Here is a 24,564-nt window from a genome sequence, read left to right on the forward strand (position 1 = left end):
AAGGATAAAGTCAGAAACCACTGTGTGATCTTGAAGCCCTCAGGCAGCACTGCCTAAGAAACCATAGTGTCACGAACAGCAGGCTCAGGATTACTTCTCATTACCAATGTCACTTAAGACAGTCTGTTGCTCCCTCAAGAAATGCAGCTTGAAACTGTGTTGCGCTGTGAGGAAGCCAAACATCGACTCAACTCAGATGGACTGCAGGACTGTGGAACTGTGTGCTTTGATCAGGTGAGTCCACATTTCAGCTTGTTTTTTGGAGAAAAAAAACAGTTCTCTGTACCAAAGATGAAAATCTTCCAGACTGTTATCTTTGAAAAGTGCAAAACCTGTTATAGTCTGGGGATGCGTCAGTGTCCATGACATGGCTAAGCTGCACTCATGACAGAACCGCTGACTCTGACCCTGAGGATGGTAGACAGACGCATCATCCTTAAACGGACAGATTATTATTCAGGAGGATGATGAAAGATCACGTTCCGCATGGGCTACAACATTATGACTCCACAGACATCCTGCTGCCAGTCCAGATCCATCTCCTATTGAAAATGTATGGCTCACAATGAAGAGGAGTTTTATTTCAGTATGTCTGTGGAGGTTCTCATCCAGGTCATGCAAATCAAAGGAGCTTGGAAAGAAAGCAACTGGACTTCTTTCACCTCTCATCCGAGAAGCTTCTTCAGTTCTACAAAGGTGGAGAGTCCCAGATATTTAAACCCTAGTGGGAGGTGTCCATTAAGAGGGTGACTCATCACATGAGCCAAGGCATGAAAAAGGGTGGGGGTCATTATCAGCACAGGTTTTGGGTCAAACCATTGTTAGACCTTGCCTCATCCTATCATGTGACCTATTGAGGTCAAGAAGGCATGACAGGGTGAGGCAAGATCTGACAATGGTTTCTCACAATGACCAATAATGGATCAGTGACACTCATAAGGGACACTCCCACTAGGGCTTCAAATCCAGGACTGCACCATTTGGTCTCAGAACTGAAGAAGCTTCTCAGATGAGAAGTAAGTCCAGCCCCTTTTCTTTCCAAGCTCCTTGGATTTATATCAGAGTGCAGAACATTTCCATCTGGAAAGACTACAACCTCCTCAGATCAGAAGGTGAGGAGAAGTGAGGCTGAGCCAACCGTCGATGGTTTTTACAAGGGCGAATTATCTATTTATTTGCCCATGAGTAAGTTTGCTAATAATGTTGGTTGAAGCTAACAGAAGCAGTCAACAGAAAAATAATAGTGTTGTTTTAACTTCACCCTCTTCAGAGTGCGCAAAATGTAGCAGCGATTCATTTATTAAACTCATAACAGAAGAAAGAACAGCAGTAGTCTGTGTTCAGAAAAAACAAAATCATTTTATTTAAATAAAAAAATCCATAATGGTGGAAACAAAGAGAAACTGGCTTCTTCTTCCACTATAAGCGTGTTTACAGGCCGTTCAGTGTTTATGTCTCACACACTCGACCAAACAACAAACAAGTTAGAAAACCAAAATATATTTTCCAGCAACCATAAAAAAATCTCAGACGTAAAGTTAAGTGTTCTGTGCGATTTGGCACATCTCAAATAAATAAATATATAAAGGAATAATCCAAAAAGTAGCTTCATTAATACTGAAACACACAAGAAAAGAAGGTCAAACATTCCCTCCAAACAAAACTCATATTTCTGTGCCATGTGTGACATCAATGGGAAATGTTTTTCATGCAGTTTCCACAGAGCCAGTGGATCTTCTTCTCCGTCTACGACCTCCTCGCTGAGGTAACAGTCTGCGCCTTCTCCTCCAGTGTGCAATTTGTTCGTCCATGTTTGGACTTCTGTATTTTAAATGTGCAAATCAGTACGTGCATGATTACACTGCTCCACCCATCAAAGAGTCTGCACATGCGCGAATATATCGCCTATCATCGGTTGTTGGACTGACGATTGTCGGAAAAGTTTTACATATCGCCCAAACTTATGTTGCAGCCATCAAATCCTAAATGTAAATATATTTACTAATGTGGACCCTGATGTTTATCTGCTTAACTAAAGATTAGCTATTATTGTTGGGTCTTTGCCTCACAATATAAAGTGTCTTGAGGTAACTGTAAAAAGTGTAAAGTGTGCGTGTTAGTCCCTATAGGGAAATAATTCCTCTGCATTTAACCCATTCACCCAGTGAAGCAGTGGGCAGCCACCAATGCAGCGCCTGGGGAGCAGTGTGTAGGGACGGTACCTTGCTCAGGGGTACCTCAGGGTAGCCGTTCAGTGGAGTCGAACCCCCGACCTTCCGATCATGGGGCCACCACTCTACCTACTGAGCTATCCCTGCCCAACTGTTGTTGTGATTTGGCGCCGTATAAATAAAACTGAATTGAATGCTTGAGGAAAGTTGTTGTGAGCATACACACCAGCTAGAAAGTCTCTTTGTATAAAGGTGAACAGTCTTAATCATTTTTAGATATTTTTTTTAAATAATAAACTTATGTTTTGTTTTTTTTACCTCTGTAGAAGAGTTTCCATAAATATACTCCAAGACCCACAATGGCAGCGATGGCCAGGACAGCCAGGATCACCGAGGCCTCAGCTGGGAAAGTGTATGGCTCTGTGAGACCAAGAACAGAACAAGGTTTACATGGACACCATTATTCTGATCCAAAATAAAGAGTCAGTCTCTAACAGGTCTGCTGAGTGTTTCACAGGTCAAAGAATGAAGTCAGCAGGATGGATTTCTTCTACATCAGTTAGAAAACACCTCCACCCAAACTGAAAGAGCAGTGAAGACACCATCAGTCTGAATAACTCACGTTCCAGGAAACTATCAAAGTCATATCAAGGCTCAGGGCTAAAGCAGAAAGTGGTCAAATCCTTATTAGTCACACTATAACATGTGTTATGTGTTTGTACAATAAATTTTAATTTGAGATCCTGAAATGCTGCAAACATAAAACTACAGACTGTAAAAAACAATCGCGTTTTAATAAAGTTTAAACTCTACTTTTACTTTCATTACATGTTATCCTGTTTTAACAAACAGTTCCTGCTCTGCTGCTCCAATGACTGACTGACTCTCTGGAAAAGACAAACAATCCTCTGCTCCATGAATGAGTCTGACCTTCAAATCATCTCCATCAGGCTGTTTCTGAGCACCATGAGTTCCCTGTCAAATAAAGACATCAGCTTTAATGTTCAGACAAACTGACCTTTGACCTGCAGCTGAACATCTGTCAGTCTGGGTTCTTCTCCCCTCACTCTGATGGTGCAGGTGTAGTTGCCGCTGTCAAAGATGTGGGGTTTCCTCAGAGTGAGGCTGAAGTCTCCAGTCTGCAGAGTGTCAGTCTTCATGGATGTTCGGTCTCTGTAACGCTGGTTTTGATCTGTCAGCTCGTCCTCTTCCTGCTGACGCTGGTGGACGGTTGGAGGATTGAGGTCGTAGCGGCTCCACACCCCTGTGGTGGGTCCAGATACAAACGGGATGTGACAGGGCAGCAGGGCTGACTCCGCCCCCTCGTACACCTCCATGGTGAAGACTTGGTGGGACACTGTGAGGACACAGAGACACATGAATCAGCTGTGTGCAGAGACGCCAAAAGGACAGACTGTCTGTACTTAAGTCAAAGTACAGATACGTGTGTTAAGAATACTCCAGTAAAAGTTGAAGTACTGATTTAACTTCTACAGTACAGGCTCTGAAATGTACTCAAAGTAACTCTTTGATTGGTACATGAGAAACCTTTTCTGCATACAGTAAACTGTATTGATGATGTCTTTATACTAGATGGTTGGCAGTTGGTATAAAGGTTGAATCCAGTGAATGAATCGAAGTGTCATCTCTGCTACACTTGATGTGAGTGAACTCTGACCCTGAACAGCACAGCTGCTGTGCAGCAGTGCTGACCCTGAACAGCACAGCTGCTGTGCAGCAGTCACACACTGTTCTTTACTGTAAACTAATCACAGAAAGGTGAGTTAACCTGTTTATCCTGCAGTCATTTCTTGGTGAGGTACCTCAGCTTATTTACTGGATACTTCACAATATGAAAAAACAAATTTCCTTCATATACAGATTTAATATCTGATTTCACAACTGAAAACTAAAATTTACATTTAAAGAGCAGAATAGAGGAGAAAAGAAGAGAGCAGAACACAACAGAATACAACAGAACACAATTCAACACTAAAGATCACAATAGAAAAAAACCCAAATAGGACAGAATATAACAGAATAAGATAGAAAAGAATAGAATAGAATGTAAGAGAAGATAATAAAGTAGAGTTGAGTAGAATAGAATAGAGAGCCATTATGATCAGTTTTAATAATAATAATGATAATGATGGATTGGATTTATATAGCGCTTTTCAAGGCACCCAAAGCGCTTTACAATGCCACTATTCATTCACTCTCACATTCACACACTGGTGGAGGCAAGCTATGGTTGTAGCCACAGCTGCCCTGGGCCACAGCGTCAGAACCTGATGTTAACAGTTTGGATGTTGGGTTAGAGTCTCTAACGTCTGAAAATCGTCTGTTTCCTGTTGCTGTCTTTGGAGTCTCTGTAAGTCAGACCTTTCTGTGCTGCTCACACCTGAAGCTGTTTGGACCTCCTGCTTTAGTTCTTATGAATGTGTGAGGACATTTATGAACAGTGAGGCTGAACTCAGTCTGTAGATAAGCAGCAGAGTGGAGGTTTGTCCTCGATGAAGACTGAAGCTGTTCACACAGGCTGATGATAGCTGAGCCTGAACATCTGTGTAAACAGCTACAACAAAGGTTAAACGGTCAACAGTCTTTCTTGGTGTGTTGGGTGTGTTACTGACCTTTGACCTGCAGCTCTACTCCTGCCAGTGTCCGTTCATTTCCAAAGGCAGTGATGGTGCAGGTGTAGGTGCCGCTGTCAGAGGTGATGGGGTTCCTCAGAGTGAGGCTGAAGTCTCCGGTCCTCAGAGAGTCCGTCTTCATGGACGTTCTTCTCCTGTAACGCTGGTTTTGGGCTCTCAGTTCATCTCCTGCCAGGTTACGCTGGTGGACGACTGGAAGACTGAGGTCGTGGCGAGTCCACACCAAAGTGGGGTCAAGAGGCACAGAAGTGTCCTTGCAGAGCAGCAGGACAGACTCCACCCCCTCATACACCTCCAGAGCCGAGGCATGCTGGGAAACTGAGGACACAGAGACAGAAACATGAATCAGCTGTGTGTGAGTCTAAACCTGAACTCTGCATCAGTTCACTCTGAGTTTAGTCCACATTTTTTGCATGCAAATAAACAGATCTGGCCAATCAGATCACTGCATTTGGCAGAAAACTCATAGCTCAAAATGTGTACTGAACATCCATCCATCTATTCTCTTCCACTTATCCAGTTCAGAGTCACGGGGGAGCTGGAGTCTATCTCAGCTATCGTAGTGTGGACCATGGACAGGTCAGCAGTTTCAGTAAAAAACAGAAAGAGAGACAACCATTCACACCTATGGAGATTTAGAAAGATCCAATAACCCAGCCACACTGACTGCATGTCTCTGGACTGTGGGAGGAGACCAGAGTACTCGGAGAGAACCCACACAAACATGTGGAGAACATGCAAACTCCATGAGGATACATTTTCATAAAATCACAGAGCTTTCAGTTTGTTTATATGTTACAAGAAAAATGTGAAAATCTGAAAAGAAAAAGTTGTTTGTTTTAGTTTTAGTTCTCCTTAAAAATCCAGATGTTGTTGTGAACGCTACACCTCTTCTTCTCTTTCATTCAGTCAGAGGATGATCTTTGTATTAAGGTGGAGTATAAATGATTATGTTCACTGATGGTTAGTGACAAATGCAGTCGCATGGCAGGATGCTGTAAACGGACCAAACTTCAGTCAGGAGAACCACTGAGATAATCCATCCACAATACGAGGTTAGTCATTCATATACTGCTGCATGGGCTGGGCTGTAGTTACAGCCTAAGGTTTTTAAAACTGAGCTTTAAAATGAACAGTGGTGATAACAACCGAGAGAGGCCGACAGTGATCACTGACTTTTTTAGGGGCTTGTTCAGATTAAATGGAAGAAGATTCAAAGCATTAAAAGATGTTAAAAACACAACAGCCTTAATAAACTCAGAGTCGTTTGGACCCAGAAGCAGGTTTCACCAGGTCATCACTTAAAGATTGGATATCCCACCTGCTGTGAATGTTTTAATGCAGTACAGTTGTTACTAATGTCACTCGTCACATCCTGTTTATGACAGTTAAAATAAATAACATTCATATCAGAAATAAAATTGTCTCGTGTAAACTGGTTGTGGTGTTAAATAGGCCTTTACTACTGTACTTTAATGTGGGTCATAAGGCTGGTACTTCAAGAGCCATATATTTTATGAGGTGGTACTCATTGTGAAAAGTCTGAGAACCGCTGCTATAAACTGTTTGTGTTCAATAAAGGTTAAAAACATCGAGGCTCTGACAGTAAAAGTCCTGAAAGTGTTCTTAAAGCTGTGAAATGGAGCCGCAAACACTTGGAACTGATCCGGTTGTTTCCACCTCGTTTGTTCCTGATCTGTTTGTGATTCATGTGGCTTGTTGTGACCTGATAAACTCTGTGTTCTTTATTTAAAATGTCTGAAATATCTCACATCTGTAGACAGATCCATCAGAGCTCACAGGTTTATTATAACGTGTTTCTTTTAACAATAAGACTTGACATTAATCACAGAGTTGGGACAGTTACTGTGACTGAACCATGAACAGTATGAACAGTGACTCATTAAACATGTCTGCTGCAGCTGTCACAGAGTCGTCTATCAGTGATACTCAGATTACATCAGATTACAAACGTGTCTAATCTCTGTCTCAGATTTTCTCTAAATGAGATTCATTTTTATCCAGTAATGGCAGAAATAATGACATCACCTCACAGCTCAGCAGGACATCAAATATTAACTGAACAATTATTAAAAAAACTGCAGCAAAAAGATGTTTTTTAAATAAAACTTTGAATCTTTCAAGACGTTCAGTTTTAGATCTTTATTTAAACTCTACTGAACAAACTAGTTGAACCAGTCAGGCAGGAATTCATGTTTGTTTCATGTAATGAAGAAACACAGACACTGTTGGATTTTTAGGATTTAGTCTGTCAGCAGTTCTCCAAACATGTTTAGCTGCTCATTTGAGCATCGCTCTTATTTTACAGCGTTCACACCGTCGTGCACAACTACAGCTTCTAAGAGTTTTATCTCAAAACAAGATTTCTGTATTTAACACATCACTGAGACCCTTTGTGACACACAATACACACTGATATATTTATGCATTTATAAGGTTATTATAACCAAGCTGTAATCAACACTGTGTTCATGTTCTGTCTTCAGGTGGGCCTGTGATCAGTTTTATAACTGCAGCATTTAGAGATGAAAACATGCAGAAATCAGAAGAACGTCCACCATCACACAGCACGAGTTCAAACATTCACACAGAAAGAATCAACTTGTTTTCTGCAAACACCACCGAGTTCTTATTAAACATGGATGAAACCCTGTAGAGCTTTAAAATAGCCACACCCACAGCAGATAATAATAATATAATAATGTTATAATATTTTTAAGGACAAACAAAGAGACTAAAATGTCACATTAGTGCTTTTATTATTATTTTATTAGATTCTTATTAACTGGTTTTATCCCAAAGTCAACACAAAACAAGCGTAAACATGAATCAAATCCTTATAAACGTGTAAACTGTGTCATTATGTTACTGAAGAAAGCTTCTTTACCTCCATCACAGTGACAGGAGAACATCCACCCAGCCCACAGACACCGTCTAAATCTGTGTTCATGCAAACAAACTGCTTCACCTTCTGTCTGAAGCCTCTGATAGAAGCTCTGGGACCATTAAACCTGTTTCCATGGAGCAGCAGGATCGTGTTCCTGGACAGCAGCACAGCTGCTTGGACGTCCTCCACCTGCTGCAGGCTGACGTGGTTGGATTTGCCTGCTTACATATAAGAAGATTACATCAGAGACTCTTGTAGAAATGGACATGGACACATATCAGGAGCAACTTAAAGTTTTATTGGAGGATGTTGCAGCTGGATGGTGTAGTGGTTCGGGAGTCACAAGTTCGATTCCCACCTGGTATCCAGTAATGGTCCTGGCTAGACCCCCCATGCTAAAAACCAAGCCCTGGAATGTCCGCAGCTTGGACACAAGAATTTCACTACATGTTGTACTCTGTATAATTGTGTATGTGACAAATAAATGTTGTTTGTTTGTTTGTTTTTGTTTAGTTTGGTGTAAATGTTGAACTTTGTTCTTTCTAAAACCTCCAGTTTGCAGCTGCAGCTGTTAGTGGTCTCAGTCAGAGGAATCAGCACGACGTCTTTATTTAAAAGAAGTTAAACACGAGGTTCTCAGAGGTTCTGCATCACTTTCAGTCATTCTCAGATTTCCTCATAAACATCAGTGATGAGTCAGAACATGTCTGTGCTGACTCAGCAACACTCGTGTGTGTTTGTCACACGTGTAAGATTCATATGAAACAGGCTGACTGAATGTTGTCTGACTTCTGTGTTTATTGTGTTTGTGTGTCTGAGTTTCTCCTGCATACAAAAACATCTGGCAGCACTCAGGAGGTTTTGCTCTCCAATCAAAGGAAAACTGGAATACATTTTTTTAACTAAACGTTGTTAAGTAGTGTTTAATTTCCTCCAGCATAAATCACTCTTTAGCCATTAGCTCAACAATCAGCGCACAAAGATCTGTTTCAGCAGGAAAACCCTGAATGTGGCTGATTTACAATGAGGAGGACAGGACACTTATTTCCTGGGACTAGTGAGCCAACAACAGGGCAGGGCGATATGGCCAAAAACATTTATCACGATATATATTTGAAAATTTGCGATAACGATATAACTGACGATATAACTGATGCGAGACAAAACTCCACAACTTTATTAGTGCAAAAAAACCATCAATGTATTTTCACTTAAACAAGCAGCTGTTTTTCTGTGCATTAAAGTTATATAAAAATGTAACAGTGCAAATGCAAATGCTGACAGTTTAACCAAAAGGCATTTCCAGTGGAAACGGGCCGACATGTCCTGAGCATAACCATGTATAATATCCACAAAACTAAAATGGAGGTTTTACACACACAATGCGGTAAAGTTATGTTAAAGCACAGTACCTATTACTCCGCGAGGCTCCTGACTACGGTAGCCGTAATGCTCCGACAATCCATCAAGCGTAGCTTACCTGAGTCGTCCTAAAACATTTCTAACAGATTTTTGAGCGCTGGCTTTTTCCACCATGTGCGTATGAAAACAAAGGCTCTGCGTGTGCGCGTTTTACACATATTCTATCGCGATATCTCATTTTCTTATCATTGCCTAACATTATACCGGTACTACCGTGAACGGTATGACGGTATGATATGGCCCAGCTCTAGCCAACAAGCAAAGTAAATTCATAAAAATAACAACATGACTCATAACTTACCTGATAGACCTCGTTGTGCCTCCATGATCATCCACCTGCCTCACCTGTTGTATTCTGCAACACAACATGTGTAATTTCACTGATAAAGATCATTATATTGACATTTATCCTTCAGATCAACATCCAGACTCTCCTCGGTTATTTAACTGTTTTCAATTTATTTAACAGGACTTCAGCAAACTGATCTACAAACATAAAACACTTCAGGCAGAGTGATGACACATTCATAGGATGAGGATGCTGACACACTTCCATAGATTTCCGTCCAATAACACAACAAGAACTGTGGAAAACATCACTTCAGAATCTCATTGATACAGTTTCATCTGTATTAAACAGCTAGCTGTAGTTATCTGGCTCTGTTTCAATAACTGCTAATAATTCAACAATCTGCCAATAACAGGCTGTAATAAGTAAAAATGTCTCTGAAACATTAATTAAATAAGGCCCATTTTAATCTAATGGATGTCTCTGCAGTTTTTAATCTGGAGATACAAAGTTCATTGAAAACAAAGCGAGCTAAGTTAGCTTAACTAAGTTATCATTCTTTCCTGTTTACAGGACACATATGTGGCTGTCTACGGGTGCTGCCCCCAGTACCTGTAACATTAGCTTAACTTCAGTCTCACATTTCTAAATAAAATAATGATCAGCTTCATTGTCTCCTACCAGTCTGATGTTACTGAACAGCAAACATGAGTTAACCTGACAGCACAGTTTACTGACCTGTTTGAGTCCACAGAGCTTCTGTGAAGTCTGATCGTGGTCAGAAATAAAATGAGTGGATCCTCTGTGGGTCTGCAGTGAGTCTGATGGATCTGAAGGAGAGCTGATCCTGTGGAATCAGGGACTCCGTGGATCTGCTGACTGAGGATGGATCCACCCTGGAGTCTGTTACTATCTGGGAATCATCCACAGCCTGGTGCCTTTGACTTATTTAAAAAAATATTTGTTTGTTTGTTTGTTTGTTTTTTAATTAAATCAAATCTTGTTGGATTGATTCACGGCTTAAATGAGGATGAGGAATGAAGAAAATAACCAGAATTTTAGAAGCTCTTAATATAGTGAGCAGTCACTATGCAGGCAGCAGATATTAAAAATATTTATGATTTTTTTTTATGTATGTATGTAATAGATGTTAATGTTATTAAAATCCCACACTACAAGATTTAAATGATGTTTTGTGCAGACTTGGACTTTAATCAAATATTTACTGCATACAGCCTGCATACATACTGTGCATGCATACATGTATGTTTCTTTCACACATACATACTCTGATGGATGCAACAGAGTATGTATGTGTGAAGCTGCCCCCCACCAACAACTTTTCACCTGTGCAAGTTCTTGTTGTTTTATCAGTGCGGACTGCAGAGTGTTTTTCTGCTTTAAAGCTTGTAAAAATCACCTTCTGTTGGTTTTGTTAGAAGAGATAATGACATAATAAATGGTTTAAAGTGTTTTTGTTGACTCCATTTACATATTGGAGGTTGTTCCATCCCTCACTGAAGAGGTTTGTGCCTCCCTGAGTCCGTGTCTGACGTCACACTGTCAGCTTTCATCAGTGTTTTCAGATTCAGCCCTGAGAATTCAGACTGAACCTTCATGATGATTCAGATGAAGATGAAACTTTTAGTCAGTGTTTCTTTGCTGTCTGTGTCATAATTACCTCATAGTTACTCCTCATCCTCCTCATGTTGTTCTTCACACTCTTAATCTGTTCTTTATCACAAGATTTTACTTTATAATAACAGCAAATCTTTTTTAAAGGACAATGTTCTGCAGCAGTAAGAATAATAACTGTATAAACTCAGCAATGCTCCGGCCTCGTTTTCTCACAGTAACTATTTTCAGCTCTTGTTTTTGTGTTTCTGTGACCAGTGTGTTTAACCCTTTAAATAACTGGATGACGCTGCAGCAGGATTTTGTCTGATTCTTTTCTTTTGTTTCCTGCTTCAGAGAAATTCCCTGAAATATGTAACATGACAAAAATATGATCATCAGATTTTCAATAAAATCTGTTGCAGAATTGAACCTGAGCCCCTGCAGCAGCCTTTCAGCTGCTCGACTCACTGAGCTAAACTGGGACACAAGCTTCACATCCTGAGCTGTGTGCATGTTGTCTCTACTTAAACAGATGAGAAGGTCTGTGATTGGACAGAAGCTTGATGAACACACGTTACATGCACTTCTCTCCACCACCACTAGATGTCCCCACACTGTGCTGACTCCAATGATCAGAGCTGCTGAGCCTGTTTGCAGACAGAGGAGGAGCTCCTGGTGATCCGTGTGGCACTAAAAAGATCTGATAACGTCCATCCAGCAGCTGATAACAGGGACATTTGGTGCCATGTCAGAGCTGCACAGTCAATCATCCGTTTGGCTCTTTAGTGTGAAGAGTTCAAAGCAGCAGCAGAGAATCTAAAGTGTGTCACACAGCACCAAGTTTCCTTTGGTCACATATGAAATGTGAGTCAGAGCTTCAGCTACACAACAACACACACAGCAGCTGATTGTAACATGAGCTCATCTGAAAGCCACCAAGAAGAATCCAGAGATTTGAAAGTTCCTGCTTTGGATTGTTAGTTTGATCTGAATCAGAATCCAGTGTTTGATGGAAATCTCCTCCTGCTGCACTTCAACACATTAAAGAGAGAGAGATGAAAGAAAAGCTGATGATGAGAGCAGAGAGAGGAAGGTGTACTTACCGTGCAGGAGCATCACAAACACCACAAACATCTTCATGTTCCTGTCAAACTCAGAGACTCTTTAAAAGCCCTTCAGGACATCAGCTCACAGCAGCTTCACTTTCCTCTGCCACCGCAAAGGATTCTGGGAAGTAGCTAGCCGGTCGTCACGGCAAAGCTACGAGAGCGTCTCTCAGCATGGGCCCGAAAAAAGTTCTGTCAGCCGAGGAAGGAGACGATATTAAGAAGTCGCTGGAGTTTATGACAGAGGAGATTTCTACTGTCAAACTGCAGCAGAAAGCCATCCTGGACCTGGTCGAGGAAGTTAAGGCTCTCCGCATCCAGAACGCCGAGAAGGATCGGCGGCTGGCGTACCTGGAGAACAGAGTGGCGGATTTGGAGCAGTACACCCGGATGAACGATGTTATCATCACGGGGCTTCGCATCAAACCCCGGTCATACGCCCGGGCGGTCGCCACTGACAATGTAGGAGGGCCAGGAGAGGAAGATGTCAACTCCACGGAGCATCAAGTGGTTACCTGTCTACGGTCCAAAGGTGTGGAAGTGGATTATAACAACATTGAGGCTTGCCACCCTCTACCCCGAAAAAATGACAGTGACAAACCAGCCATCATTGTGAGATTTGCAAACAGAAAACAGAAAACAGCACTGTTAAAACAAGGAAGGAAACTGAAAGGATCCGATGTCTTCATGAACGAACATCTGATAAAAAGAAATGCGGACATTGCCAGGAAAGCACGTTACTTGAAGAAACAGGGAAAAATTCAAAATACATGGACCACCAACTGTAAAGTATTCATTAAACTCAATGGAACACCGGAACAAGCCAAAGTGTTGGTCATCAGAAATATGGAAGAGCTGGACAAATACTGAGGTCAACTTACTCTGGAGGTATGAATACACATGTGACGTGACACACAACACAACACATGGCACAGTCCAAAAGAACTTCATCTGCATCCGGCAACAATATCAACATGACTCATCGGAATTCTCTTTATGATAATCTGGAACTGAGAACATTTCGATACACAGACCATAATGTTCTAGACTTAGAAAAGGATATAGACCCGGAAAATAATTTCTTCTACAACATCAGCTGTAACTGCTGCTACTTCACTGATGAACAGTTTAAGCACACCATCAACACGGAAAATAAATTATCAATAATCCATTTTAATAGCAGAAGTCTGTATGCCAACTTCAACAATATAAAGGAATATCTAAATGAGTTGACAAATCCATTTGGAATTATTGCCATTTCTGAAACATGGATCAATGCGGAGAAAGGAATGGACTTTGGACTGGAGGGATATGAAGTGAATTTTGTAAATAGAAGGAACAAGAGTGGAGGGGGAGTAGCTGTGTATGTGGATAAAAACCTAAACTACAAGGTGGTAGAAAGTATGACAACTGTAATTGATAATTTACTAGAATGTATAACAATTGAAATTTATAAGGAAAAAGAAAAAAATGTAATAATTAGCTGTATATATAGAACACCTGGCTCTAGTATTCAAGTATTTAATGACTTCATAGAGGAAATGTTCTCTAAAACAAATCAAAAAGTTATGTTTATCTGTGGTGATTTTAATATTGACCTGTTGAATCCAAAAAAGCATAAAATGAGCGACGAATTCCTAAACACTATGTACAGTTTGAGTTTACATCCTAAAATAACCAGGCCTAGCAGAATTACACCACATTGTGCCCCCTTACTTGACAATATTTTCACTAACAATATGGAAAACAACATTGTGAGCGGAATATTAATTAATGACATCAGTGATCACCTACCAGTTTTTGCAGTTTATGACACTAATTATAAGAAAAATCAGCATGAAGAACAACTGAGATACAGACGTGTAAGGACAGAAGAAACTATGACTGCATTTAAGAACGATCTATTAAATCAGGACTGGGACAATGTGTACAAAGAAGCTGATATTGATATTGCATATGGCATATTTTTAAGAATATTCATGGAGTTGTACGATAAAAACTGTCCAACAATAAAATACAACAGAAAGCACAAATATTCAGATAGACCATGGCTCACTAAGGGTTTACAAAATGCATGTAAAAAGAAAAATACACTCTATAGGGAATACCTAAAACAAAGAACAAAAGAAGCTGAAAATAAATATAAAAAATACAAAAATAAGTTGACCAATATTATACGTGTATGTAGAAAGGAGTATTATAGTAAAATATTGAACAACAATAAACATAATATGAAAGGAATATGGGATGTTTTAAACGGTATCATTAAAAATAATTCTGGACAACAAAGTTATCCGCAATACTTTATCGATAATGGCAATATTATGGAAAACACTGCTGATAAGGTCAACAGCTTTAATCATTATTTTGTAAATATTGGACCAAAACTGGCAGAACAAATTCCTGAGTCACTGCCATCAGTAGACTGTAGTGAAAACCTGATTGATAGGAACCCTAACTCAATGTTCCTCACATCAGTGGAGGAAAAAGAAATAATTGACATTGTACACATGTGTAAATATAAAACATCCACTGATTGTAATGATATTGACATGAAAATCGTCAAGAAGGTCATTGAAGGAATTGTAGGACCTCTAACATATATTTGCAACTTATCATTTCAGACGGGAAAAGTGCCAAACAAAATGAAAATAGCTAAAGTTGTGCCGCTGTATAAAACCGGGGATAGACGCCACTTCACAAATTACAGGCCTGTTTCTTTACTACCACAATTCTCCAAAATCCTAGAAAACCTGTTTAATAAATGATTAGACAAATTCTTAGATAAATATAAATTACTCTCTGACAGTCAATATGGATTCAGATCAAAAAGATCAACATCTCTGGCATTAATCGAATCAATTGAGGAGATTACGAATGCTATAGATCAGAAACAGTATGCAGCTGGAGTATTTCTGGATCTCAAGAAAGCATTCGACACAATCAATCATGACATATTAATTAATAAACTGGAACGGTATGGGATTAGGGGGGTTGTACTGCAATGGGTGAAAAATTATTTAAGTGACCGGAAACAATTTGTGAAGCTGGGTGTCCATTCCTCATCATGCTTGGAAATTGCTTGTGGTGTTCCACAAGGCTCTGTACTGGGTCCAAAATTATTTATTATTTATATAAATGATATTTGTAAGGCATCTGATATATTAAAATTAGTATTATTTGCAGATGACACAAATATTTTTTGTTCTGGGGGGAATCTAAAGGAGCTGCTGGATACAATTACTTCAGAAATGTGCAAAATTAAAAAATGGTTTAACAGGAACAAACTATCGCTAAATCTAAGTAAAACTAAAATGATCTTATTTGGGAATTCCCTTAGAAATGCACAAGTGCAGATTCATGTAGATGGTGTGGAAATTGAAAGAGTACTTGAACATAAGTTTCTTGGTGTGATTATAGATGATAAATTAAACTGGAAGTCTCATATAAATCATATACATAACAAAATTTCAAGAAGTGTCTCAATCTTGAGTAAAGTAAAACACATTCTGGACCACAAATCACTCCACATTCTCTATTGTTCCCTGATTGCACCGTATTTGAATTACTGTGCAGAGGTTTGGGGCAATACTTACAAATGTTCGCTATCATCAATCTTTATATTACAAAAAAGGGCCATAAGGATAATCCATAAAACTGGTTACAGAGATCATACAAATCCACTATTCTTAAAATCAAAAATTCTAAAATTCACAGATCTGGTTCATTTTCTCACAGCACAAATTATATATAAAGCAATAAATAACCTGCTTCCTGACAATATTCTAAAAATGTTTTCTAAAAGGGAACGGGGATACAATTTGAGGGGGGAATTAAATTTAAAACATCCTCGTATCCGTACAACATTAAAAAGTTTTTGCATCTCTGTGTGTGGAGTGAAGCTGTGGAACAGACTAAGTAAAGATATGAAGCAATATCCAAGCATGGCGCAGTTTAAAAAGCGGTTTAAGGATATGGTTTTTACAGGGTACAGGGAAAAGGTAGAGATTTGATAGGGTGTTCTTGTCTAATATTTTCATGTGTGTGCGCATGCACGGGTTTGTTGGTATGGGTATATATGTATGTGTATATGTATGTATGTATGTATGTATATATATATATATGTGTATATGTATGTGTATATATATATATATATATATATATGTGTATATGTATGTGTATATATATATATATATATATATATATATATATATATATATATATATATATATATTAAATATATATAAAATTGTAGGTTGTGTATCCTTCAGGTGTTAATGGGGTTATTGAAAATGTGTATATGTGCGTATGTGTGTATATACGTAGGTATGGATAGATAGAAACATATATGTGTATATATTAAAAAAAAATAATAATAATTACACATAACATATAATGTAATTACAAGGAGGTATTTCTGTAGTCTATTGATACTAGATAGTGGAAAAGGGGTGGGATTAAATAAGCTTATGCTTCTTCCTGCTCCTTTTTGAACATGGACGTTATTTGGAGTTGTGGTTGCTCGTTTTCCTTTTGTTTGCTTTGTTCATTTGTCTCTTTTAATTCTATTTTTTTTTTTATACTTTTTCAACATGTTCAAAATAAAGATTCAATCAATCAATCAATCAATCATCTACTGACACTCTCACACTGCTTCACTGTCACAGCTCAGAGTTCAGCTTCACACTTTGTTAAAGCACATCTGTGGAATGAAGTCCGGCCGGCCACAGATCACTTCTGAGGAAAGAGGAGGACGTCGGCTTTCCTCCTAGTTTCACGCCCGAGCGCTGCGGGTGGAGGCGGCTGCTGCGGCCTCACCCTGACACGCACAAAGCTCCGCCTCCAGTCCTGACCATGAAACATCCACTGTAGCTACAATGATGCAGATGTGACCCTCAGCAGCTGGATTTCCTCTCCATAGATGTGTTTCCATGCAGATCATGGACATAAAGCAGCTCCAGGATGAAGAGTGTGAAAGAACTTCTTCCACTACAGTATTCATTACAGCACTGTGGCACTCCACAAACCCTCACACTGTCTCAATCCCTGTTTCCAGTTTGACTGAGAGAAGGCCTGAAGCTCAGCCAATCACAGCACAGGAAGTGATCAGCTGACACAGTGATTTGAAGCTGTCAGGGTGAGGCTGCTTCATGCAGGTGTGAAACTATGAGGAAGCTGAACGCCTCCTCTTTCCTCAGAAGTGATCTGTGGCAGTCTGCCATCATGTTTGGCTGCTCACACTAAGGCTACGTCCACACGTACTTTGGAAAACTGAGATTTTCTGTTTGTGTTTTTAAAGAAAATCTCGCCAAAAACGCAGTCAAACACGGTCAAGAACATGTCAAATCCACGCCGTGTAGAAATGTTGGCCAATCAGGAGTCTAGAAGCCTGGGAGGGAAAGAGTGAGCAGGTTTGATGCAAACCTGAAGTACTTCTGAAAAGTGTTTGTGTTTTTAAGTGCCTTCATCAAATGTTAATGACCAAAATCAGTACTCTGGCTGCTGTAGACTCACAACTTAGGAATGAACAAATACACACAACATGCATAAATTTAAATTAAATACAAATTAAATTCATTAAAAACCATCAACGACGTGGCGTCTGGATTTAGGTTGTGAGAGCGTCTGTGTTGACTCTGTTCACTCTGACGTCTTTGTAAATGGAGGGACAGTAACTGTGTGTACATGTACGTGTGTAAAACTGCAGATAGATTAACAGCAACAGTATTTTGTGTTTATCCACCATTGTAGAAATTCATCTCATGTAAACAATAACGTGGCGCACAGCGGCACGTCAAAAAAGGCGCACACCTTTGACGTTGCGTGACTAAATCTCTGTTTTCCTCGTCAACACGTAAAAGCAAAACTGTGTTTTAAAAATCTCAGTTTTCAGTGATCGAAAACGGCGTTTACGTGTGGACGAAAGGTGCAAACACAGAAAAATCTGCGTTTTCAAAAATACCCGAGTACGTGTGGACGCAGCCTAAATGTGAGCTCACTGAAAGCTGACAGTCTCACAACTACACGTGCACAGGTGTGTATCAGGTGACTCATGGAGGTGTATTTAATGTGAAGTTTGGATGAACATGTGTGTAAATCTTAGTTTGTGCCTGTTAAACACATCATACACAGCTGTAACCCTCAGGAGGCAAAACTCATTCAGGTCAGTACTCTAATGTTACATTATTACTGTATATTGATTACATAGTTTCATACTAACTGATGACAGTTCTAACAGCTAACTCATTTATCAGGCAGAGATAGCTCAGTAGGTAGAGTGGTGGCCCATGATCGGAAGATCAGGGGTTCGATTCCCCTGAACAGCTCCTCTCAGGTACCCCTGATCAAGGTCCCGTCCCTACACGCTGCTCCCCGGGCGCCCAATGGCTGCCCACTGCTTCACTGAGTGAGTGGGTTAAATGCAGAGAGGAGTTTACCCACAGGGATCAATAAAGTTTACATTATTATTTACATAATGTGAGGAATAAAACTCTCCTCTTCTCCAGAGTTGGGCAGTAAGTACTTAAGTACAATTTTAAGGTATCTGTACTTTACCTGAGAACTACTTTTTACTCCCTACAATTTTAAACACATATCTGAACTTTCTACTTCTTACATGTGTTGTGATTTTCCCAAGTGCATCATTGCTGCTTTTGCTATAATGGTCATATTTTATTAGAAGTTTATTAGGAGTTTTTATTTTGAGATATTAGAATCAGAACAGAAAAGAAAAAGAAAGAAATTAGTGAAGAAGTTTACAGAAGGAGAGGGAGAGAGAAAACACTGAGGATCTGCTCCAAACCTGCCTAAATAAACAAACAAACAAACAAACACACACACACACACACACACACACACACACACACACACACACACACACACACACACACACAACAAAACCAGACAACAGAGAAACTGCAGCCATGGTGCTGAAGTCACAGGGAGCCTGCAGGATCCCAGCAGCCGGCTGCACCAGAGCAGAGCGCACACAGGCCCAGAGATCTGAGACCCAAAGACCTCCTCACCCCCAAGCAGGGGCCTGACAGAGCCAGGGGGCCAGGCCCCACCAAGCAGCCATTACCCAGAACACACCCGAGCACCAAGAACCACCAACTCACCAGAGGATGGGGGCACCAGCCACCGACAGAGAGTGTGGTGGGGGAAATAGTGTCAGTTTTGATAGTTTATTAGAGATTTCCATCATGAATTCATTGTGGAAACTGAGCACAAGTTAAAGACCAAACACAACTAAATGTGTTTATCATCCAAATATAAAAGGGTGTTATAATAATATGTGGCTTACACGCCTGTTAAAACCTGCCTGGTGACAGATGACACTGACAGTAATCTGCTGATGATTGAACTGCAGATTTAATGCAGGAATATTTCCTGTTTGAACTCTTCAGGGACCCGTGTATTTCCTGAGCAAACACTCTTCTCCTCATGCTGCTGCTGTGCTGGCAGCTTTAAGATGCAACAATAAATATTTCTATTGATTTGCACAGAAAGCTTTGAAAAAGCAACAGAACAATAAAAGCAGCAGCAGCTCTGACTGTGTTCATACCAACTTAAATATGTCAAAGTCAGGTTTCTGTTTAAAACACTGAATGTTTGAGTTACAAATACACAGATTTAACTACATTAACTTAACTGTGGTGTAAAAACTGGATTCATTGACTGCTATGTAGCAAACATAGAGCTCAGTTTAACACACAGAGTAGAAAGGTCTGTATAAGAATGAAGCTGCTGATGCAGGGCTGTACACATGTTCCTGTTTAGAGGCAAAGTCGCCCTCTACAACGTAGCAACAGGAAATAGAAACATAGTTTTATTGTCCTTCTTTTTCTTCTGGTTCAAGCTGAATACAGTTAGAATAAAAAGTTAGACTAAAGTTTGTACTCACATATACTGATATGATTTTATCATTATGTTAATACAGCACAAGCTTCAGTTAGCTTTGCACAAAAATACAAACATTGTTCCAACTTCCTGCTCTGACTCGGCCTCAGGATGTCTAGAAGCAAGAATCAAGCGCACCCAAAGGAAACAAGCGCACCAGTGGTCACGTGCTCAGCACACAGAGTGGGAATGACTGAAGGAGCTGCTGTGACGCAGCTGTGATGCAGTTTTGTGTGACTGAGTGAGTTGATGGATCTGTAAGTGTTCTTACTTTGGCAGATTCATTAACATGATGCTGATTATAATCTGGCTGTAATCTCCTGCAATGACTACAATCAGCGGGATGAGGAATAAAGGACTTTTCTATGGTTTCCTTTAGCTGTTGCTAGCTTGTCATTTTTATGCCTCACTATCAGTCCCCACAATGTTCCACTGTGGAATAATAGGGTGATATTGAATCGGGGGAAATCTATGTTTGTGGAAGAATGGATGACAAAACAAATTTGGTCTGTGACACATATAATGGATGAAAATGGAGATATACTTGAATTAAACAGGCTTAATGAGAAATATGACATGAGTTGCTCGTTCGAGCTCTATAACAAGGTTTCTCAGAATATCCCAACAGTCCTTGTAAATACGGTAAAGAACAATTTTTCAAATATACAGACTCCAAATTTGCATAAAGTTAAACTAGATGGTCTTGACTTGGTTAATGGAAAATGCAATAATCAGTTTTTGAGGAGGTATTTGGTTAACACCTTATATCCAGGTAGGACAAAACATTCACTCGTCTTTAAAGATTATAACAAATCTGAGATCTCGTTGATCAGAACCAAATATTTAACATTTCCAATTCCCCCCAAATTTAAAGAAGTCCATTTTAGAACTACAAAAAATATTTACCCCTCCAATGAATTTATGAGAGACAGATTTAAATTTGTGTTAGACAACTGTTATATTTGTAAAACAACTTCGGAAACAACAGAGCACATGTTCTATGGATGTGTGACAATCCAGAACTTATGGAAATCTCTCCATGTCCTAATATTGTCCCAGTATGGATATATTGATTTTTGGTCTTTTCAAAATATTCAAATTGGAGTAATCCTTAAGGACAAAAATAGTGAGTTTTTAGTTAACAATCTCATTATTATAACAAAGTATTACATACATAAATGCCGATATGCTAAATCCCCCCCTTCATGGCCTGCTCTTAAAAACGACCTCTCCCTGTTCCGTAAATCTCTTAAGCTAATAAATAAGCCCCAAGCAATCAAATTGCATAGATTTTTAGAAGAGTTTGATTTTTCTTAGCCCCTTATTTAAGTTATGAGTCTTGTTTATGGAACCTCACTTTTAGAGATTTTATGATCCCCCTTGTCTTCTTTATTTCTGTTCCTTGTTTTTCATTCTTTTTTTATTCTTATTTATTTTTGTATTGGTTATTCATCTTTTTATATTATTATTATGTAGATGTGTGAATATGGATGTGTATGTATGCATGTGTATATGCATATATATGTATATATGTATGTGTGTATGTATGTTTACTTTCAGTTATTGTCGATTTCATTGTGGTGTATAGGAGATGTGATTCTGTTCTGATTGATTTAATATGTCGCTTGTCTCTTTGAGATTATCATTGTTATTGTTCTAAATAAAGTTCATAAAAAAAAAAAGCCTCACTATTAGCAACTTGTAAGACATGCGCTATTTAGCCAATTCTGGGTCTGCAGTGACCCCTTGTGGACATTGTGAGATGTTGCTTGTGTTGAGTAGATGATGTGTTGTGATTGTTTTCCTAGTTATCTATGACTCTACTAATTATAAAATTGCCCATTTCTGTTTCCAGAAAACCATGTTTATAGTCACACGTGCTGTTTACTATAAAACAAGAAGTTCAAGTTTGGCTGCACCGAACTCAGATTAAGCCTCACAAACATTTTCATGTAAACAAATCTTTGGTGGGACTTAATTTAAAAAAATTAACCAAACTCCTGGACTGCTGCAGTCTCTCTCTTTTCTTTTGGAAAAGACCAAAGCAGACCCCTGGATGAGGCTCATCCAGCAGGGGGGCTTCTGCACAAGCTTTAGAAAAACTGCCCAAAATGCATTGACAGAGACATTTCAGGGATTTTAAGTCATTCTGCACTCAGATGGCTTAATTGTTAATCGCGTTAGTCATGAAAATTGTGTTAATGGGGCTTAAATGCGTTAACACTGACAGCCATGATTATTATATTCTGTTTTTTGCCTGTCCTGTCCGGCAGTATAGCTGCACAGGACAAGACGAGAATGAGAATTATTATCTGAAGGCCAAAAAAATGCCCAAAAGAATTATTTTCCAAAGTGCATCATTACTGCTTTTGCTATAATGGCAGTCATATTTTATTAGAAATTTATTAGTATTTTTTATTTTGAGATATTACTATCAGAACAGAAAAGACCTTCCGAAGAAAAGAAAAAGAAAGAAATTGGTGAGGAAGTTTACAGAAGGAGAGGGAGAGAAAGAAACACTGAGGATCTGCTCCAAACCTGCTTATAAGACACACTGAGCAGTGTGGGGATTAGAGAAATATTTTGCTGCTATTGTTAATAACCATCATTACCATTGCATTAATAATTAATATTGATATTGCATTCAGATGTTTAAACATATTGGTACCCAATTAGCCTTTATTACAGGTGCAGTTATAACCACTTTAAACTGTTGAGTTAAATCTATAATCTTAAATGCTTTTGAATGCTTGTTATAATCTTCAATGTGTACGTGCTGGCCTTCTGTCTGGTGGAAAGGTTACAAGGTTTAGCTGGTGAGGTGAGAGGTGAAACTGAGTGAATGTCAGGTCGACACACACACACAGACACACACACACACACACACACACACACACACACACACACACACACACACACCCACACACTTACACAGCAGTTAGACTCAGGGGTAGGTGAAGGTTCAAATGATATTTTGTAAAAGCTTGCAACTGCAAAATTGTGCTTGCAAAAGAAGAGTTTGTTGCAGAAGGTGGGCCTGATGTTCCAGAAGATGAGCGCGGGCAGGACGTGCGACAGGAAGACTCCTGGGATGGAGACGAGGCGATGTTCTTTTCAAACTGTGTTAAAGGTCATTGTGGTTTTGACTTGACGTGTGCATGTTTTGTATCTGATGACGCATGAGGGGGCGTTAACCCTGATGAATCAAAAGCAATCTGAAGTGTCTTTTTGGGCGGAGATCTACAGCTGATGTTTTGCAGTGTACATCTCCCCACGCTGCGTGTGTTCATTAAAATCATCGTTTGACTCCACCTGGCCGGATCAGTGTTGTTGTTTTGGAATTCCTCCTGTATCCCTCCTCAATATTTGAACCCTTAACAGCAGCACACAGGACTACATGATATGTTTAGAGGCAGCAGCCAACCAAGATAGTGTGTCTGTGAGTACGTGTGTGTGCACCTGTGTGTGTGAGCGCTTGTGTTCACAAGCTTTTACAATGTAACTGTCTAATAGTGGGTATATGGAGCCATAGCCCCCCCCCCCCCCCCCCCCCCCCCCCCAGGAGATGAAGCAGGCATGGAGGAGATGCAGGTTCCAGACATCTAGATGCCCCCAGAGTACGAGAGCCCAAAGAGGCTCACGGCAGGGGGAATCGCACTACCTACTCAGAAAAGACCAAAGCAGACCCCTGGACGTCAGAGGCGCGAGCTGCACCTGAGTGCAGCACTTCCGCTCACAGAGGACTGTCTGCGGAGCTGCTGCAGGTTAAACAGAGACTTTCTTACCGTTCATTAGGAGCAGGAGCACCACCAGCGTCTTCATCCTCCTTTAAAAACAACTCAAACCGACACAAAGTCCCGTTAAATCCTCTGCTGACCCAACGAACCCACAGCTGGACACACCTGCAGCTCCAAACACGCCCACGCACAAAGGTTACTTTCTGTTTAACAGGAAGTCTCCGTGTGTCGCAGATATCAGATAATAAAATGTGAAGTAGATTTGAAATAAAACGTATAAATGTGCCACATGAACACAAACAGCTGGATCATTGTGGTCTGACAGGCCTGTTAAAGAAAGTCTGAGGCTCAGTGATGTTTGTGGGAATAGTTCATGGAGCTGTGATCACCTTCATGCAGGAAGTGAACTTTGTTATGGTGAAATTATAAAAGCGTTTCTATTTAAAATATGTTTTATAAAAATAAAACATTATTATATTATGATTTAAAGCTTCAGCCTTTAAAGTGGTGAGAGAGTTAAACTGAACACATCCTGTTAAAATCTGATTCAAGAGGCAGTAATAAGATCTGCAACAGATTAATAACATAATCTGAGTTATGGAAGAGCCTCAATAAATTAAGAGTAATATCATCAGTTTTCATTAACTTCCACTTAAGTCATAGTTTTCAGTAATACAGGATCAAATATAACCCAATATAAATGTGATTTATGATATAAATGCTCATGTGCTGATGAGAAAAGAAGTCAAATGTGACATTTT

The 24,564-nt window shown here is 39.7% G+C and overlaps 2 protein-coding genes and 1 long non-coding RNA gene across 8 annotated transcripts in view; all 3 read right to left on the reverse strand.

Moving 5' to 3' along the window:
- Positions 1-24,564, reverse strand: part of LOC145425882 (uncharacterized) — a 96,049-nt gene that overhangs the window by 43,835 nt on the left and 27,650 nt on the right. The window lies entirely within an intron of this gene.
- LOC145425881 (uncharacterized) lies at positions 1,361-24,115 on the reverse strand. Of its 3 annotated transcripts, none has more exons than XM_080299337.1 (5): positions 23,852-24,115; positions 4,805-5,143; positions 3,190-3,528; positions 2,490-2,591; positions 1,361-1,821 (listed from the first exon to the last, which is right to left on the reverse strand). In XM_080299337.1, the coding sequence occupies exons 1-5, from the start codon at positions 23,886-23,888 to the stop codon at positions 1,457-1,459; spliced, it is 1,182 nt and encodes a 393-aa protein (XP_080155463.1). In that variant the 5' UTR covers positions 23,889-24,115; the 3' UTR covers positions 1,361-1,456. The 3 variants fall into 3 exon arrangements, with proteins under 3 accessions (XP_080155463.1, XP_080155462.1, XP_080155464.1); XM_080299336.1 differs by lacking the exon at positions 23,852-24,115 and adding an exon at positions 12,165-12,274; XM_080299338.1 differs by lacking the exons at positions 1,361-1,821; positions 23,852-24,115 and adding an exon at positions 12,165-12,274 and having other exon boundaries at positions 2,097-2,591.
- Positions 7,589-10,420, reverse strand: LOC145425884 (uncharacterized). The gene is made up of 3 exons (XR_013906660.1): positions 10,183-10,420; positions 9,457-9,510; positions 7,589-7,954 (listed from the first exon to the last, which is right to left on the reverse strand). It is a non-coding gene; the product is annotated as an uncharacterized LOC145425884 (long non-coding RNA).

This window comes from Astatotilapia calliptera, chromosome 3 (genome assembly GCF_964374335.1).
Source record: "Astatotilapia calliptera chromosome 3, fAstCal68.1, whole genome shotgun sequence".
Taxonomy (NCBI): Eukaryota; Metazoa; Chordata; class Actinopteri; order Cichliformes; family Cichlidae; genus Astatotilapia; species Astatotilapia calliptera.